At 39.6% G+C, this 19,973-nt stretch overlaps 1 protein-coding gene and 1 long non-coding RNA gene across 7 annotated transcripts in view; one reads left to right on the forward strand and one right to left on the reverse strand.

The window, feature by feature from the left end:
- Window positions 1–19,973, forward strand: part of MFSD14B (major facilitator superfamily domain containing 14B) — a 72,525-nt gene that overhangs the window by 46,353 nt on the left and 6,199 nt on the right. For all 6 annotated transcript variants that reach the window (XM_072723592.1, XM_072723654.1, XM_072723844.1 and 3 more), the window contains 5 exons: window positions 7,258–7,385; window positions 9,707–9,821; window positions 13,413–13,631; window positions 15,361–15,474; window positions 18,846–18,917. In XM_072723592.1, coding sequence (XP_072579693.1) covers window positions 7,258–7,385; window positions 9,707–9,821; window positions 13,413–13,631; window positions 15,361–15,474; window positions 18,846–18,917 — 648 coding nt within the window. The remainder of the gene's footprint in view (window positions 1–7,257; window positions 7,386–9,706; window positions 9,822–13,412; window positions 13,632–15,360; window positions 15,475–18,845; window positions 18,918–19,973) is intronic.
- Window positions 1,611–13,429, reverse strand: LOC140594205 (uncharacterized). The gene is made up of 2 exons (XR_011994847.1): window positions 13,254–13,429; window positions 1,611–2,966 (listed from the first exon to the last, which is right to left on the reverse strand). It is a non-coding gene; the product is annotated as an uncharacterized lncRNA (long non-coding RNA).

The following is a 19,973-nucleotide window of genomic DNA, read 5'->3' on the forward strand; positions in this document are numbered from 1 at the left end:
AGTAATTACTGATAATGCTAGAAGTGAGATCAAATAGAACCTCTGCATAGTTATAGAAGAAATAAGCTGGTTGAGGCGTACAGCCAGCAGAATTTAGTAAAGATAAACTCATCAGTGTAAAGAAGAACAGTGTGATGAGGAAGATGTCCCAGAGGAAGTGAAGTCAGCAGAAGGCTTCACATTAAAGGAATTGTAGGGATGGTATTTCATGACATTGAAAACACAAAGGACAAAATGTTGGAAATTGATTCAGATTTAGAAAGAGGTCTGACAATTTGCCAATGTACAGAAGATAGATCCTCACTGCATGTCATTAGTTATATGGCTTAGTAGGAAGTCAAGCACTGTTTAAATGACTCTTGATAAGTTTTTTTTTTAAAGATTTTATTTATTTATTCATGAGAGACAGAGAGAGAGAGGCAGAGACACAAGCAGAGGGAGAAGCAGGCTCCATGCAGGGAGCCTGATATGGCACTTGATCCCAGGACTCCGGGATCACGCCCTGGGCCGAAAGCAGGTGCCAGACCACTGAGCCACCCAGGTGTCCCTTGATACATTTTTTATAAGGAAATATACTTTATTTCTTAAGGTTTTAAATTACAGTGTAAATAAATATTGGTAAATATTAGTTTTCATGTTTTTTTCTTTTCACTAGTATTAAAAGATTAATAATATAAATAATATATATTAAAAGATTTAAGAAATAGACTTCACATGATTTTGGGGCTGGCAAGTCTGAAATATGTAGGGCAGGCAGAACTTTTTCTTCTGGAAACCTCAGATTTTGATCTTAGACCATCAACTAATAGGATGAGCCCCCTCCCATATTATTGAGAGTAATGCCCTTTACTTTAAAACAGACTAAAACAAAATACCTTCACAGGAGCACCCACTCTAGCACTTGATTAAGTAACTGGGTACTATAGCCTAGCCAAGGGGACACCTAAAACTAACTTTCATAGTAGTTTTAGCTACACTTTGTAAAAAATGTAACACCAAAAAAAAAAAAAAAAAGTAACACCAGACTGAGATGCCATGGTGTGACTTGGCAGATAAAATCTAGTTATGACTGCTGGTTAATAGCTGGTGGAGTCACCATAATCATTTGCATCATTAAGACCAATTGGTCTGATGACCCAGTGTCTGCCTTGTAACTTCCCGAAACTATTTTCTTTAGCATGTTTTATATTTATTACAAAATTAGACATCTTTAATCAGTGTCCCAAACTCAGCAAGTCATGTGTCCAAGGCTGGATTACACCTAGACTGATCAGTATGCAGTGGGTGGCTCTAAAGCAGGAAGTTATAATCTTTTCTAGCTTTGACATCACCATGAAGGCTTGGGAAAAGGGAGAAAGTAGAAGACCCAGAGGGCCAGTTAATGGGGTAGCCACAGAGGTTCACATGCAGATGTGCTGCTTCTCAGTCTAGAATGGACCATCAGCTCCAATGAGGGAAATGTCATGTAAACCCTCTGCCAGGATGCTCTTCCAGGGGTCAAGTTTCTGTAGTCCCAGGACTTGCTCAGCTGTCTCATTCTGCTACTTAAATGAATTAAATCATCGAGCAATGTTTAGCATAGTAGCTTAGCATTAAGGACACACAGAAACTTTGGGCTGATTTTTTATTTGAAAAAGGTTTATTTATTTATTTGGGTGGCTGTGAGGGTGTAGAGGGAGAGGGAGAAACTCTAGCAGACTCTTCACAGTGTGGAGCCAGATGCAGGGCTCAACGTCATGACCCTGAGAGTGTGACCTAACATTCCCTCAAGCTACTCCTTGGTATTAGTAAGTACAGAATAGTTTTCCTACACAAACACATGCCCACATACATACGGAATAATTTTCTTTTTTAAGATTTTATTTCTTCATTCATGAGAGAGAGACAGAGAGAAGGCAGGGACACAGGCAGAGAGGGAAGCAGGCTCCCTGTAGGAAGCCTAATGTGGGAGTCGATCCCGGAATTCCAGGATCATGCCGAGCCAAAGGCAGATGCTCAACCACTGAGTCACCCAGGTGTCCCTACAGGGAATTATTCTTAGTTGGGACAAGAACTTAAAAAGACTATCCTTTTTATTTGTAAATAAAAATTTCAGACTACCTACTTTAAAAATAACTTCATAAATTTTAAGTACAGTCTTTTCATGACAGACTGCTAGTTTATCCATTTAATAAAATAGTTGTGGGGCACCTGGGTGGCTCAGTCAGTTAAGCATCCAACTCTTGGTTTCAGCTCTGTCCCCCTCCCTCTGCCCCTCCTGCTCTTGCTCTCTGAAATAAGTAAATAAATCTTTATAATAAAAATGTGTAAGAGTGCCCACAGGTAGGAAAGACTAGTACTTTATGTGCTTTAGGTTGGAGACCCTAAAGTGTTAACAGATTATTTTAATAATTGGTTTGAATCGTGGGCTTCAGGGTTAGGGCTCAGATTCTGGAGCCACCTCACATCTGAGCTTACTCCTGCCTCTGCTGCTTATGAGCCTTGGGCTAGCTGCTTACCATAATAACACCTACCTCACAGTGTAAGGACATGCATGGGAAAGGCGTGGAAAAATTTGGTGTGTGTGGATGCTACAAAGTTATTGTTATTACTTTAAAATGCACTGGGCTTTCTTGGAGTTAGAATTTGAAGGAGCAGCCCTACTACTTCTAAAATTAAGGAAACATCTGTTTACTTATATTTTTATTAAAACAATTTAATTTCACTTTCATCTGCTTTTTGTTTCTTCTTTCCTTTAATGAGTCTTCCATACTTCTTTTCCTTTATCTCAAAACAAAACACCTTAGCCCTCCTGCCCATATTGTTCTTTCCTTGAAGTCTCTGGCACCAACTGTTCTTTGACCCCTCTCCAGTTTTGCAGGTTCACTTTTCCAGACTTTGATTGACACATTTCTCATTTGCCCTCTTGCTGATTGATGCATACCCTGGGAAGGGAAGCTTTATACTGTGCAGGGTCTCAGTGGGCCCTAGCCCAGAGAGGACCTTGTGTTAGTATAGATGAAAATATTTGTACATGTCAATTATACAAATAAAAACACAGTTCCAGGGAATCCTGGGTGGCTCAGTGGTTGAGCGTCTGCCTTTAGCTCAGGTCGTGATCCCGGGGTCCTGGGATCAAGTCCTGCATCAAGCTCCCCACAGGAAGGGAGCCTGCTTCTCCCTTTGCTATGTATGCATCTCTCTTGAGTAAATAAAATCTTTCGGCAGCCCTGGTGGCGCAGCTGTTTAGCGCCACCTTCAGCCCGGGGTGTGATCCTGGAGACCCGGGATCAAGTCCCACATCAGGCTCCCTGCATGGTGCCTGCTTCTCCCTCTGCCTGTGTTGTGTCTCTGCCTCTCTCTCCCCCTATGTCTATCATGAATAAATAAATAAAATCTTAAAAAAAATAAAATAAAATCTTTATTAAAAAAACACAGTTCCATTTGTATATAATTTTCTCTTTGATCTTTTAAGAAATGAGATAAAGGTCATTATTAGTAAATTACCATATAAAATATCAAAATGAACAAATCTCATTTTGGGGTAACCAGGTCTACATGTTGCAAGTTCCTCATAGTTTATTGAAGAATACTGAGAGTTTGTCACAGTGTGTGAACTTTTCATGGAAAACTGAAATTATCAGAAATGTAAAATGACTTTGTACTCTATTCTTCAGTGGAGCCACTGCTCCCTCACATTCATTTGCAAAGTTAATTATACTATTTGAAAGAAAAACATTTTTAATTCTAAAAATAGTAATCCAACTATTTTAAACATTAGTGAAATGTTTGCCAACTGCTTATGTTAAGGAAAACATTGCTTAAAGCTTTTATGATGGTTAAGAAAAAAACTTTTATGATGGTATATAAAGTGTAAAGTTCACGTATATTGGTTTCAGGTGAGTTGTATTTGTCATTCTTTGTATGTTTTAAAATGTTCAGTGAATAATGGCATTTAATTGAACAATAAACTCTTAACTGCTACTGTGTCAAATTAGAGCTTAAAAGTCATGTCAGAAATACTGGCCAAGGCACTTGGGTGGCTCAGTTGGTTAAGCATCTGACTTTTGATATTAGCTCAGGCCAAGATCCCAGAGTCCTGGGATCAGGGTCAATCTCCCTGCTTAGTGAGGGTCGGGTCTACTTTTCCCTCTCCCTCTGCTGCTCCTCCTGCTTGTGATTTCTCTCTCTCTCTCTCTGTCAAATAAATAAAATCTTTTTAAAAAGAAGTACTGGCCAATTATGTTACCTTCAACACCCATGTCCTCTGGGAAGTTAACTAACTGCAGTGACTGTGTGAACCATGGGTGCAGTTTGCTGTCCACACCACGACTCCTACACACCATGTTGTCTCTAGTACTGGTTGGACTATGATAGCATAGTGTCAGTTGATCCTCATTATGTTTGGATTTATATTTGCATATTCACTTATTCACTGAGTTTATTTGTAACCTCAGATCATTACAGTGCTTTTGTGTCATTCATGCACCTAGGTGAGGTGGGGAGTGTAGCTGAGGTCCAACTTCTGTCTACTTGTTTCAAGTCCCATACTGTACATGTATCCTTTTGCAGTCCATTTAGTGCCACATTTTGTGCATCTTTGTGTCTTTTGTTGGTGATTTGGCTATTTAAAATGTCCTCACATGTAGTATTAACTAGTATCTCTAAGTGCAAGAGGTCTGTGATATGCCTTATGGAGAAAATATACTATCAGATAAGCCTGAGTGCCTAAACAGGCATGAGTCATGGTGCTGACTGCACCATGCTTGGCTTTCTCATTTTCTGTTTAATATACTGTCAGATAAGCTTGAGTGCCTAAACAGGCATGAGTCATGGTGCTGTTGGCCAAGAGTTCAGTATTCATAAGTCAACAATATATATTAAATAAAGTGTCTTTAAACAGAAATACACACAAATCATGGTTGTGTATTGATTGGTTAATGAAAACGGGTGACCAGAGCCTTGCAGGAAATTAACACTTTGTTTCCCTAAGGAGGAGTGGTTCCACATTCTCTAACTCAGTGTTTGTGGCAGCCTTATAGATCATAACTACTGTGGGTAATGAGAATCACAATATTTCTGATAAGGACAAGAGCTTTGAGGTCTGCCTGGTGCTAATTTTTAAACGTTTTGTTCTCATTTGCAAATTGTGTCCTATCTTCTGGACTGAAAAGTGCTTGCCCCATCAATCAGGGTACAGGTGTCCTCAATGTGCTGCTCTAATAATGAAGCCTAATAGGATGTAGGGCCAGATGGAGCAGTGAAGAAATCATTCTAGGATAGGAGAAGTCTTTGATATTTTAGAAATCCACGTTTTCCAAAGAGCAAGTACAGCTGACCCTTGAACAAACCTAGGGTTGAGCTACATGGTCCACTTGTATGAAGACTTTTTGTTTTGTTTTGTCTTTGATAAATGCAGTACAGACTGTAAATGTAAAAATGTAAATGTAAAAATCCCTTATGATTTTCTTAACACTTTCTTTTCTCTAGCTTACTTTAAGAATACAGTGTATAAATACATAAAACTTTTAAAATATTGTGAACTGGCTGTTGTTGATAAAGCTTCCTGGTAGCAGTAGGCTCTTAGTTAAGTTTTGGGGGGAGTCGAAGTTACGTGTATCTCTGACTGCATGAGGTCGAGGGTGTTTGTGCCCAACCCTTGTGTTCTTCCAGGGTCAGCTGTGTGGGATTGTATTTTAGTGTCTTAGTAAAAAAGTAGGTTGTCCCAGAAGATACTTTCAGTATCTATTGCTGTCAGGAAGAATTTGATTTAAATAATATTTTAATGGATTAATTACCATTTATGTCTATAATCTGGAAGACAGAATATTTTTTTCTGTAAAAACTATATTATTTTAAATATAATTTTAATGGTTGGCTTTCTGATCTTCTGTTTAAAAATGGCATACAGAGACACCTGGGTGGCTCAGTGGTTGAGTGTCTGCCTTTGGCTCAGGGCATGATCCCAGGCCCTGGGATCAAGTCCTACATCGGGCTTCTTGCAGGGGGCATACTTCTCCCTCTGCCCATGTCTCTGTATTGAAGATGGACAAATAACAAATGTTGAAATGACAGGAGAGAGAGGTACCACGTGGGAGGAGTTTGTCTCACCCACAAAAACCAGTGTGGGGAGCTAAGAGATAGATACAGGAGGAGGTGCTTCTCCCCCTGGAGTCCTGAAGAATGTCTGGTGGTTTACCTACCAAGGCCCCCTGTGGGATGTGTGTGGAGATACAGTGCAGGCCCACTGGCACAGAGGAGAGTGATATGCTCAGAGAACTGCCTCTAGAGTCAGAGCATAGGACATGTTGTCAGGTGCCAGATCTGGGAGGGTCCTTTTTGTAGGCACTGCTGAAGCCATTGCAGATAAACAGTAGGAACTATAATGAACATCCATGTACTTCTCACCCACTTTCATTATTTATCAACGTTTTCCTACTCTAGTCTCATCTCAGTTCTCCCCCACCCATTTTTTATAAAAGCAAAGTTGAGACATTCATTATTTCACCCATAAATACCTGCTGAAAAATTTAGACTGCAGAGTGGAGACCACTGCAGGGTTTTAAAGATTTTTTTAAATTATTATTTTAGAGTCAGAGAGCGCCCAAGGAGGGGAGGAGCAGAGAGGGAGGAAGAGGGAGAGAATCAGAAACAACCCTGCACTGAACATAAAGCCTGATGCAGGACTCAGTCTCATGGTCCCAAGGTCATGACCCAAGCAGAAACCAAGAATTTGACCTTAACCAGCTGAGCCACCCAGGCGCCCTGAGACTACTCCAGGGCTTGAAAAGAAGGGATGAGAGCAGAGGTTTGCAGCTCATCATGGGGAGCACATATTGTAGGGAGGACCAGGGTCAGGGGCCAGGTGGACAAGAGAGGTCTTCAGTGCAGCAGTTGATTTGGGCTACACATATTTTTTTTAACTGTATTAAGTTTCTGGCCTCTTCCTGTGTGCTTGGTGTGTTCATCTCGTGGGTCCCTGTAGGTGGACACAGCTCATACCCCCTCTCTGGTTTCTCCTGAAAAACAAGCTCATCCCTCTTTTTCCCTTTTCTAACAGCATGACTAGAAATTCATTAGAATGTTTTTATTTTTTTTTTATTTTTTTTATTTTTTTTTATTTATTAGAATGTTTTTAAATGACAGTTTTTATTTAATACTTCAAATTACTCTGTTTTGGGGACAGTAAAATAAATGGGAGCATTTAGAAAGTAAGAATTACAAGTGATTGGGCAGTCACATTGTCAATTTGACCTTTGCTTCTCCTTTCCTCTCCAGGGCCTGCTATCTTTTCTGAGTGCCCCCCTCATAGGCGCTCTGTCTGATGTTTGGGGGAGGAAACCCTTCCTCCTAGGCACTGTGTTCTTCACCTGCTTCCCAATTCCACTGATGAGGATCAGCCCGTGGTGAGTTGCTTGGCCCTCCAACATGACTGACTGTTTTGGGTCACATGTGAATAATCCATCTGCAAAGCTTTTCTTAACCATTTTAAAGCAGTTGATACCTGTATTTTTATTGATCTTTATGTAATACTGAAAGCCTTTTTGGGCTCTAAGGTGTTTAAGATGTCTCTGAGCATAGCTGTTGTTGCTACCAAGTCACTTAAAGTATTGGGACCCCTGGGAGGGGACTGAGAGTCCCTGTACTCACCCCTGTGGCTCAGTGACCTGCAAATGTGTTGTCATTTCACTGCTCTAGGGCACTGAATGAACATAGCTTATGTCAATAGATAGCAGTCACTTTTGAGTATACTGTAATTAGACCATAGCCTGTTTTTTTTTTTTTTAAGATTTTATTTATTTATTTATTTATTTGTTTGTTTATTAAGATTTTATTTATTCATGAGAGACAGAGAGAGAGAGAGGCAGACATAGGCAGAGGGAGAAGCAGGCTCCATGCAGGGAGCCCGATGTGGGACTCAATCCCAGGACTTCGGGATCACACCCTGGGCCAAAGGCAGGCGCTAAACCGCTGAGCCACCCAGGCGTCCCAGACCATAGCCTGTTTTAAATCATACTATGAATTTGAATTTGATCTCATTTTTTTTTTCATGATAAATAGGGAGAGAATATTTAGCATATAATGAAGTACCAAATATGGTTGGAATTTGCACCTGAGCTGTACCATAGTTGTTTTCCTTGGTTCCAAAGGATGGTATTTGGCTAGAATTTCTGTTGCTGAGATGCTTGTCATAAGGTGTGAGGAGCACACCTTAGAATAGAAGATTTTTTGTGTTTCTTTTTATTTTTTGAAAAATTTTATTTATTTATTCATGGGAGAGATAGAGAGGCAGAGACACAGGCAGAGGGAGTGAAGCAGGCTCCATGCAGGGATCCCGATGTGGGACTTGATCCCTGGACCCCAGGATCACAACCTTGAGTGGAAGGCAGATGCTCAACCACTGAGCCACCCAGGTGCCCCTGTTTGTTTGTTTGTTTCTTTCTTTATCTGTCTCTTTTCTTTTCTTTTCCTAATGCATTAATATTTCCTTTTTTTGGCTCCATGTGAAAACGTCTTCTTTTGATTATCTGATAATTTTATGTCAGTGTTTGTTATATTGTAAATATGTTGGTTACCCATAGTGTGGATCATTTTATTTTCTACTAGATGATGAATTTTTATCAAATACTTTTGATACTGAGTCTTTCTGTTCAAGAAGTCATGCTTTTCCAATAAATGAAGGCGTTTTTAAAATGTCCTCAGTACCTTAAAATAATTTTTCTTTAGATCTTGAAATGATTTTGCCTCTTTCCTTCATTTTTATGTTACTGCTTTTGCTTATATTGATTAATGAATAATGTTAAATAAGTGATAATGATGGACTTAATATCTCTTGTCTATAAAGAAAATGTTGTAATGGTTCATCATTTGAGTGTTAAGGGAACTTTGCACTGAAAAATACCTGTTACTATGAAGAGTTATATTAATAGATTTTCTAATATTGAAATATCCTATGTCCTAGGATAAACCCTACTTTTTGTTCTGTGAAATTTTGTTTAGTAATAACCAGTTTTTTTTTTAAGCATCTGTGTATATGATTTAAATTTTAGTCTTAACTACATTGTCTTTGTTGTGATTTCTGCTTTTGGGTAGCTCTTTTATTTATGCTTTAAGATTTTATTATTAGAGAGCACATTATTAGAGAGAAGTGGGGGAAGGGGCAGAGGAAGGAGAACCAGACTTCCTGTTGAGCCAGGAGCCCCACAGGGGGCTGGATTCCAGGATTCTGGGATCATGACCTGAGCTGAAGGCAGCACTCAACCAGCTGAGCCACTCAGTCTAACCCTTATTCTTTCCATTTTTTCAGCTGCATGTACTGACATCCTTTAAGCACTTAAGAAATTGGTGTGTTTCCACTTCTTCCCCATCTTGATTACCATTTTATTAGTTGTCCTTTATATCTTTAAATATACATATACATGTATTTTTTATTTTTAATATTTTATTTATTTATTCATGAGAGACACAGAGAGAGGGAGAGGGAGAGACACAGGCAGAGGAAGAAACAGGCCCCATGCAGGAAGCCCGATGTGGGACTCGATCGCGGGTCTCCAGGATCACGCCCTGGGCCGAAGGCGTCGCTAAACCACTGAGCCACTGGGGCTGCCCTAATTTGTTTATAAATTTATTTCTTGGTTTATAATCTTTATATGATATCTTTGGCTCTGGTTATAAAAGTGTATGCACACTTCCTCTCTCCCGGGTAATTAAAATAATCTTTTTGTAGGTGGTATTTTGCAATGATCTCTGTGTCTGGAGTCTTCTCGGTCACATTCTCTGTGATATTTGCCTATGTAGCTGATGTCACTCAAGAACACGAGCGAAGTACTGCATATGGATGGGTAAGATTATAGTTTATGGTTTTTTAACCAGAGAAGTAATTAATTAGCATTCTATTTAAAATGTACTGGAAAAAAAGAATAAAATGTACTGGAAAGTAAGATTTAAAATAAATTGTAAATACTGACTTACATAAAAAAATCTAAAGCAGCTGAAATAAAAAAGGAGATTTATGAAGTTTAAAATAGCAAGATAGAAATTACTAGTAATATATCCTCTAGTTTTAGGGTTGGAAATTTGGCAGGAAGTTGTGAGTTGTCAGTTGCAGAATTGTTTCAAAAGTTGACTTGATTTGTTTCTTGTTAGCTTCTCTCTTTAGGAACGTGAATAGTAAACAGGTGCTAAGTACAGAAGCCCCTGTGCACCTCTTTCATTTGGACAGGTGCTGGACCTCAGCCATGTCAATCCACTGTTCCTGTATTGCTGGTTGTGTGTCACTTATTTGGATGTGGTACTGTAGGCAAAGGACATTTATTCAGCAAATTGTTGGATGCATAATAATAGTTACAGGAGATCTTGTTTTGGATAATTGAGTATTAGAGAATCATTTCTAATTTTCTGAGGTGTGATTGTGGCTTTGCAGTTCTGTAGGCGAAGAAAGACTTGTACAGGATAGCAGGCTGAAGCCCTTGAGGTCAGATAATCATGACTAGAGTAGTTCAGGGGGGAAAGATGTCAAGTGAGCAATCTGTGGGCGTGTGTCCAATGGGTGAACATGCTGACATGTGGGCATTGTTGGAGGGGAAAATTTTTCTCTTCTTCCCTTCTAGGTTCTTTTTTTTTTTTTTTTTTAAGATTTTTTTTTTATTTATTCATGATAGTCACACAGAGAGAGGCAGAGAGGCAGAGACACAGACACAGGCAGAGGGAGAAGCAGGCTCCATGCAGGGAGCCCGACGTGGGATTCGATCCCGGGTCTCCAGGATCGCGCCCCGGGCCAAAGGCAGGCGCCAAACCGCTGCACCACCCAGGGATCCCGTCCCTTCTAGGTTCTTTGGCTAGCTTAATAATAATTAAATTGACATAGTCTAACAGGAGGAAAACATTTAATTTTGTACAAAGCTCCACAAAGACCTCAGAGACTCAACGGCATTTGGGTAGTGGAAGCTTATATGCCATCCTGAGCTAAGGAAAAGGGGTAGGGGTCTGGGATTTCAGCGGGGAGGAAGACTGTTCACAGAGGATGAGTGTGAACGTTTGGTAAATCATTGTTTGCCATGCCATGCAAATAAGCCTTTCTGATATCAAAAGTTTTCTCTGGCAACAGTGCTCTTCCTGGCTTAGACCCCCAATCTAAATTCATTTACACTTTGTTTTTTTTTTATTATTATTATTATTTTTTTAAAAAATTATTTATTTATTTATTAGTCACACACAGAGAGAGAGAGAGAGAGAGGCAGAGACACAGGCAGAGGGAGAAGCAGGCTCCATGCACCGGAAGCCTGATGTGGGATTCGATCCCAGGTATCCAGGATCGCGCCCTGGGCCAAAGGCAGGCGCCAAACCGCTGCGCCACCCAGGGATCCCTAAATTCATTTACACTTTGAAAGAGGCCAGAAAGCTTTCCCTGAGTCCCCTGGGTCTTAATTACCTTCAACTCCAATCTACATGCAAGGGGTGTGGTTGGGGTGGTGTATTCTCTCTGACATTGTGCACTGTGCACTTCTCTCAACCTCCCTATGTTTGAAAATGTTTACAGTGAGAAAAGTGAAAAAAAAAATCTGGCTGGGTTGTTGAACAGGCTGGAGGAGGACTGAAGGCCAGAAACCCAGGTTACTTCTCTCCTTTCATGACCTTTTCTCTTTCTTTTAAATCCTACTTCCTGGAAGATAGTAAGGAGTCATATTGCAAAAAGATCAGTTGCTCCTTTTCTACAAAACACACCAGCAGCCGTCACTTTGTTGACTTTAGATATCAATTTAAAAACTTCTCTTCCTCCCACCGTGCATGTCTCTCTTACCACATCCTAAAACTGTCTTCCATCTGTCATCTCCAGGACGCTTGGAAGAGGACAGAGGGACAGGCTGACAGGAAGCCTTCAGAGAAGGCAGGGGTGTTCAAGGGGACTCATAAGTCAGAATTTAGAAAGTGCCAGAAACCTCAGTTACCCATCTGTACATGATGGGAAATACCCATTGAGGTAGGAGCTACTCACTTCCCTCCAATTTTATTTAAATATTTGTTCTTTGCTTTCAGCCAAAAAAAAAAAAAAAAAAAAAAAACCAAACTAACCCCACTCACAAATCTGTTGTGCTGAGCATTAGTGCTTTAAGGATAGATTCTCAGTGATGATGGCTTAGTTGCCCTCTCTAGCTCACTTCATCTGTAAGATGGCAGTTACGGTTACAGCTGTTCACAGGGCTGTCTAGAGGAGTCAGTGAGAAGAGTGCTGCCGTCAACTAGCAGGTGAGGTGCCTGGACTTGGTCATGGGACTCAGCATGTTGGCCAGGGATCAACCTTGATGTATACCCTGACTTGTCAGATGTTAAGACAGAACATAGAAAAAGAAAGAAATGCTTGCAGGCTGCGTAGCTTACAGATAAAGGAGGATTTACTGCCAGCTAATTACAGGATTGTCAGTCAAGTCTAGCTGAGGTTTTAGGGAGAATTTTCAGATCTGTTAAAGAATGTGTAAAATATGTACACCTTCCTTCCTTAATGAAACTCCTCCACTACACCAAGGAGGCAGTTCTTTCAGAGCTGTAGCAAGGAATAGTCCTATTTAAGTGAGTCACCACCGGTCAATTAGAGATTATTGTGGTAAAATCACCCTTCAGATTTATTTACCAGAGCTATACTGAGTGTGAGGTGAATAGGGATTTAGACAAATATGCAAACCAAACAATAGTGCTGCTCTGAGTTTCAAGAAAGATGCAACATTTTGTGTAAGAAGGTCATAAGATCATAGATCCCAGAAGCTCAGTCATCCAGCAAGTATTTATTAAGTAAGCTTCAGCTATTAGAGAGGAACATAACTGATCGGATAGAGCAGTTAGGGGACTGTGGCTGCTCTGTACCCCTTCCGATACTTGAAATTTGTTATTTCCATACTCCACGTGATTAAATTGGCTCCCAGGATAATCTCACTATTACTAAGATTTTATTTATTCATGAGAGACACACAGAGAAAGGCAGAGACACAGGCAGAGGAAGAAGGCGGCTTCCTGTGGGGAGCCGGTTGTGGGACTCCATCCCAGAAACCTGGGATCATGACCTGAGCCAAAGGCAGACACTCAACCACTGAACTACCCAATACCCCTAAAGTTTGTATGTTTTTTTTATGGGGAAGGCTTTCTCAATTTTTATTTCTAGTAAGATTATTTTTTACTCTTGTAGCTTTTCAGGAAATCTCCAGTTAGTTCAGTTGGTGAACAAGACCTTAAAACGAAAAGACTTTTCTCTTTTATACTTAAATTGTACGGGCAGCACATACCTTTTGTTTTGTTTGAAGCCAGGGAAGGATAGCTCTAGGTCCAAGCCTGTGGGACCCTGCATAAGAACCAGGAACGTAAGTGTGCACCTGCAGCAGGTAGACTCGGTGTGAGTGCTTTCTGCATGTGGATATGGTACAAGATGGGGGCTTTCTCCACAGGTCTCAGCCACCTTTGCAGCCAGTCTGGTCAGCAGCCCAGCCATTGGAGCATACCTTTCAGCCAGTTACGGAGACAGCCTCGTTGTGCTGGTGGCCACAGTAGTAGCTCTTCTGGACATCTGCTTCATCCTACTGGCTGTTCCAGAATCTCTGTCAGAGAAAATGAGACCGCTTTCCTGGGGAGCTAAGATTTCTTGGAAACAAGCAGACCCTTTTGCGGTAAATATCCTTTTCTTTCTCCAGTAGATATAGAAAAACAATTTAATTGCAAGTAAGAGACTGAAGTTATCTATGCAACAAGGAATTCCTTAAAATTTTTTTTTTCATTAGAGAGCAGGGGAGGGACAAAAAAGAATTTTATCTAGGCTCCATGCCCAGCGTGAAGCTCAACACAGGGCTCTCAATCTCCTGACTGGAGCCAAAATCAAGAGTCAGACACTTAACCAACTAAGCCACCTAGGCAGCCTTAGAATTTATAGTATTCATTCATTCATTCATTCATTCATTCATTCATTTAAATTTATAGTTTTTAAGTCAAGTGTGTGATAGCCTAAGGAAAGAATGAAAAAAAACCTCCGCTTAATCCCTGATGAGGGTTTAGGAAGGAAATTGTTTTTTTCTTACTGCATGGGTTGTTTTCACTTTTTTTTTGTAAACAGAGTGAAGGTGGCCATTTGAAGCGGTGGGTTTCATTCACTTAAATTCAGAAAATATGAATAAATTTGGTTTGACTAAAGTAATTATTTTCTAGGTTGTTTATATCCACTTTGATCGGAGGCTTTGAATTTGTATTTTGCAGATTGAATGTATTCTTTGTTTTCTATAACTTTTTGAAATTTTTGGCATTTTAAATTTCTTGGAAGGATCCCACAACTAGAAAAACGGAGAAGAATCTTATCCCTCCCCTTCTCTCACCTTGTCTGACCTGAAAGTGTTCTTGAAGAAAATAGGTGCAGAAAAAAATAACCAGAGATTTGATTGCTGCTTTAATCACCCAAGTTTACTTTTTATGAAAAATGTGTGAAAGAAAAAGAACTGATCAGAATCTTATCTAAAAAGGCCCCTCAGGTCATGACCTAGGGACCCTGCTAATGGTTGGTGCCATTATGCCAGACATTGAGAAGGAAACCAGCTATGGACCTGGGCGCCAGTCAGGCCTCCCACTTTCTTGTCATGTAGTGATCAAGATATACCCAGAAACTCCTCTGTGAAGTGGGACTACTGCTGTATACTCTTTCAGGGCTATTGTGGGGATTCTGTGAATATATGTAAATTAACTCATGTCTGGTGTTCAGTAAATCTCCACATTAGCTGCTTTTGCTGTTAATCATACAAAGGTTACAATTATGGTGACCCTAGAATTGCAGTGAAGCACTCTCCAGTCCTTAGATAATAGCACACCTTTTGGTCAGCAATTCTGTGTAAAAAGGAATGGAAAAAGAACTTTTGGACAAAGTTGTGACATTCAGAAGTTGTTACTGGTTAGTTCTTGTCACTGACCCCATGGCTGGTGCATACTTATTTGTCTACCAGTTTTACAGGCAAACTGAATATTAATATTTTAAAGAATATAGTAAATTTATTTATAATAAATGCCCTGAACTGTTAAAGGATTTAAAAGGGTTATATTATGAATGAAGGAGAAAGAAAAGGTACTGGAGCAGTGGTTTTTCAGGTCTGTTCATAGGATGTGAACCAGTATGGTTAACAAAGATGAGCAAATATTTGTTTTTTTTTAAATTTTGTTTTTCAGCTGTAATACTTCAAAACATGTAACGCTGAAATTAGAAGACTTGTAACCATAGAGTTAATGTTCACCTGCTTTTGTAATACATTCAACTTTTATAATTCATCCTAATAGAACAAAACAAGGAAGCCAGTATTGTGGAATATCAGTGGCTTTATTGTCTCTTGCTTTTTATGTGTTTTTCTTTCTGCTTATTGCCAGTCACTGAAGAAAGTTGGAAAAGATTCTACCGTCTTACTAATTTGTATCACCGTGTTTCTTTCATACCTTCCTGAAGCTGGACAATATTCAAGTTTTTTTCTCTATCTCAGACAGGTGGGTAATGTGTACCTAGTAAGTTTAGAACATGAAGAAAATCAAAGGTTAGGATCTATCTAAAGGTATTTTGGGGAAAAAAGTATAGAGAAAAAAAATGTGTGAGCTTGCTTCTAATTATTATAAGTGTAGGCACTGACATATAATTAGCCACTGGGGGCCCTTTAATACAGTATTTTAAAATATTATAAAATGTTTACCCTCGGATAAATTTCCTTGGGAATTAGCAAAAATAGAACTTATCATAATCTCTTTTAAATCTTCATTAAATTTCAGGGGGAAGTCAAATTTTTTTAATGTGACTTGACCTGGGACATCTTCAGTAGGCTATAACTCAGTGCTGCTGTAGACTTTAAGGGGACTCACAAGCAATGATCAAAATAATCTCTCCTTGACCTTTTTCTTTTTAAAAGTTTATACTTTACCCTGTCCCCACAAAAGGCAGTTGACTTAAAGCAAGTTAAAAACTAGCTCCTTGGGAAGCCCAGGTGGCTCAGCAGTTTAGTGCCGCCTTCAGCCCAGGGCCTGATCCTAGAGACCTGGGATCAAGTCCCATGTCAGGCTCCGTGCATGAAGCCTGCTTCTACCTCTGTGTCTCTGCCTCTCTGTGTGTGTCTCTCATGAATAAATAAATAAAATCTTTTTAAAAAAAAACTAGCTCCCTTTCCATCTTTTGTTTCAGTTCTCTGGGACTGGGGAGACAGGAGTTGCCTTCCATAACAATCCTGCACTGGTCTTTTACAGATTTCCCTAGAAGTCCTTCTAGGGGATTCCTCCATGTGACAGAGTAGGCCTCCTCCTAATATAAATTCCTCTATTTTTGGAGATATTTTTAATTGAAACTTGTTAAATTCACCATTCTCTCAGTTTTCTGGGAAGTGTGAGACTAATATTTTATATGGTGGCTTAGAAATAAAACTGTTCTCCAACCAGTTCTATTTTGGTTTTGCTCATTTTGGGTGGGCACATGCTGGAGATTTAGTGGGAAGACTGATGAGATAGCATGTTTAATGTAGATAATTATATGTGCATTTATAATTAAATTAATTGTGCATCCAATGTAGGAAAAATGGGAAAGCTTTAGGTAGTGAAAACCGCATTCCTTCAGAATAAACAACTATGGATATTTTCTTTTTCTACCTTTTTTCCTTACATATTGCTTATGTGACTACCACCAGCACTTAACAATAAATCATAATCGTTTTCTGTTATTTTGTGGTTGTGCTTGCTTTTAAGAGCAGTTCACACACATTTGAGTTAAAATTGCATTTGGTGGGCAGCCCTGGTGGTTTAGCGCCGCCTGCAGCCTGGGGTGTGATCCTGGAGACCTAGGATCGAGTCCCACATCGGGCTTCCTGCATGGAGCCTGCTTCTCCCTCTGCCTGTGTCTCTGCCTCTCTCTTTGCTCTCTCTGAATGAATAAATAAATAAATCTTTAAAAAAAATTGCATTTGGTATTTGTAAATCATATCTGATAAGGAACTTTTATAATGAAGAATAAAAAGACAACCCAACTGAAAAAATTCTAAAAAAGAATGAACAGATACTTGTCCAAGGAAGGTAACAAATGGCCAATAAACACAGGAAAAGATGCTTAATGTTAGCCATCAAGGAAATGCAAATCAAAACAAGATACCACTCCACACCTACTAAGATGACTGTAATCAGACAAAGGTATGGAGAAATGAACTCTCACACGACTGGTGGAAGTGTAAAATGGGGCAGAAGAGAATCTGGCAGTTTTCAAGGTGTTTAGCATAGGGTTTCCAGCAAATCTACTCCTACGTATCTAGCCACAAGAAATGAATAGATACGTCTTCAAAGAAACATTTTTTTTTTAATTTATTTATTTACTCAGAGAGAGGCAGAGACACAAGCAGGCTCCATGCAGGAAGCCTGATGTGGGACTCCATCCCGGGTCTCCAGGATCACACCCCAGGCTGCAGGCGGCACTAAACTGCTGCGCCACCAGGGCTGCGAAACTTTTTTTTTTAAGATTTTATTTTTTTTATTCATGAGAGACACAGAGAGAGACAGACATAGGCAGAAGGAGAAGCAGGCTCCATACAGGGAGCCCGATGTGGGACTCCATCCCGGGTCTCCAGGATCATGCCCTGGGCTGAAGGTGGCGCTAAACCGCTGAGCCACCCGGGCTGCCCATACACAAATATTTGTAATAGCCAAAAAGTAGAAACATGACTCAAATGTCAATCAGCTGATGAAATGGATTGACAAATGTGGCAAATCTGTATGGTGGAGTACTACTGTTTGGCAATAAAAAAGCAGGGAAGCACTGGTACATGCTGCAGCATGTATGAACTGTGAAAATATGCTAAATGAAAGAAACTGGGGGCAGCCCAGGTGGTCAGTAGTTTGGAGCCTGCTTCTCCCTCTGCCTGTGTCTCTACCTCTCTCTCATGAATAAATAAATAAAATCTTTTAAAAAAATAATTGTTTAAATGAAAGAAACTGGGATCATATATCGTTTGATTCCATTTATATGAAATGCTCAGAATAAACAAATCCAGAGACAAGAAGTGTATCACTGGCTGGGAGAATAGGACTCCCAACAGGATACCATGTTTCTTTGAGGAGTGATGACATCTTCTACAATTGAATATTCTAAAACAACTGAACTGTATACATCTAGTGGATGAATTGAAGGATATTTAAGCTCTGTCTTGATAAAGCTGCTTTAAATATGTATATGTTTATATTTACAAATACAGGCTCAGAAATAATCCATAAATAAGGCCACTTCCACTTTTCAGGTTCTAACTTTTTTAGTTGCATTTGATTAGTGGTAATAGGCCATTGTCAGCAGCACTGACTTGGGAACATCAGATACTATCTCTTGTTAGCTAGTTGTGTGACATGAAGCAAGACAATCATTTAATAAATGAGTAGGATTTATACAATAATTTATAAATCTTTTTTCTGATTTTTATAGGATTTTATTTAACTTTTTAAAAACTTGATATTTAAAACCTAAAAAAGTTTTAGGCTTTTCAGAGTTTCTGTTAAGGTTAAGAGGCTTCAAAATCATTCTCAGCTCACTTTGTTGCTTCTAGAATCACCATGGAAGCTTTTTAAAACATGCCGGGGCCTGGGCCCAGAGTCTGATTTAATTGGTCTAAGCGGGTTACAGCATTTCATTACTCACCCACTCCCCTTCTCTGTTGCCCACATGATTTTAATGTACAGCCAAGATTGAAAGCCTGACTTGGCTACTTAACAGATTCTTACTGGTAGCACCAAAAGTCAGATCATTTTCATGTTCTCTCTAGTGTTTGATGTTGGATTTTTGGAGGGTTGGATTTTTATAGTATCTATTATATTACAAAATTTTTTTTTTTTTCCCATTTCCACAGGTCATAGGTTTTGGATCTGTTAAGATTGCAGCATTCATAGCTATGGTAGGCATTCTGTCTATTGTAGCTCAGGTGAGTGTCATTTTACCCATTTTTTCTTTAACATTTTTATTTGGAAAAAACTAGATGTGCAGGAAACTGCAAAGAAATAAATGCTCATGGGGATCCCCAGCACCCCTCTGTCAGTATTCGCCCCCCTCTTCTCCTCCTGCCATCTCATATCTGGTACAAAACAAACCCAGTAAACAGGCATGAATACAGTCTACAGAACCATGTTTTGGGGGAGGGAAGGAGGGGCAGAGGCAGAGAAAGAATCTCGAGCAGAGTCCACACACTTGAGTGCAGAGTATAACACAGGGCTCCATCTCAGGACCCTGAGATCATGACCTAAGCTGAAATCAAAAGAGTTGGATGCCCAACCAACTAAGCCACCCAGGCACCCCAAAACCATCATTTTTTAAGAGAATGTTGAGGTTGTAATTTAGGAGGAATTTAATACAACTTTCTAGTACTTTTTAGCATGCCTGTTTACTGGGTCAATTCAAATAACAATTTGCTTTTATAACCACCAACAATCGAACTCCAGATACTGCAGAATAACTTAAAATATAGAAACATTCTCCTGATTAATGAGGAAAAATTAGTAGCAGTGAAAAACAGAAATGAAAATCAGTAACTGTTTCAAACCCTGTTATCCCCAGGACTGAAGAACTGTGGTAAATGAGTGCATCTATGAAATGAGTAAAGAACATTAATAAACTTTTCCCCACCTATAATAAGACCACAAAAGGCAGGGCATACCTTTAAATCAACTGGCTGATAGGCCTGGGTGTGTTCACAGTATCACATGGAACTTCCTAGGGGCCATTTCCTTGAATTGGCTTCATGCTGCTTTTATAGCAGAATGCTCTTCAGGGACAAACTAAGAAGGCTATGAAACTCTTTGGCCCCAACTTCAGAACTGACAAGGCTCAAAGGACTATATGAAGACAAAAGCCTTTTATTTTTTTCTTACCAAACCGTATCAATGAATGCAAATTATATTGAACTTTTCAAGTTGCTCATGATTTTTGGTTGTTTTTATAGCAACTGTGGTTAGTTGATTAGCCCAGATTCCTCTCTCATCCT

Source organism: Vulpes vulpes, chromosome 1 (genome assembly GCF_048418805.1).
Source record: "Vulpes vulpes isolate BD-2025 chromosome 1, VulVul3, whole genome shotgun sequence".
NCBI classification, from domain to species: Eukaryota; Metazoa; Chordata; class Mammalia; order Carnivora; family Canidae; genus Vulpes; species Vulpes vulpes.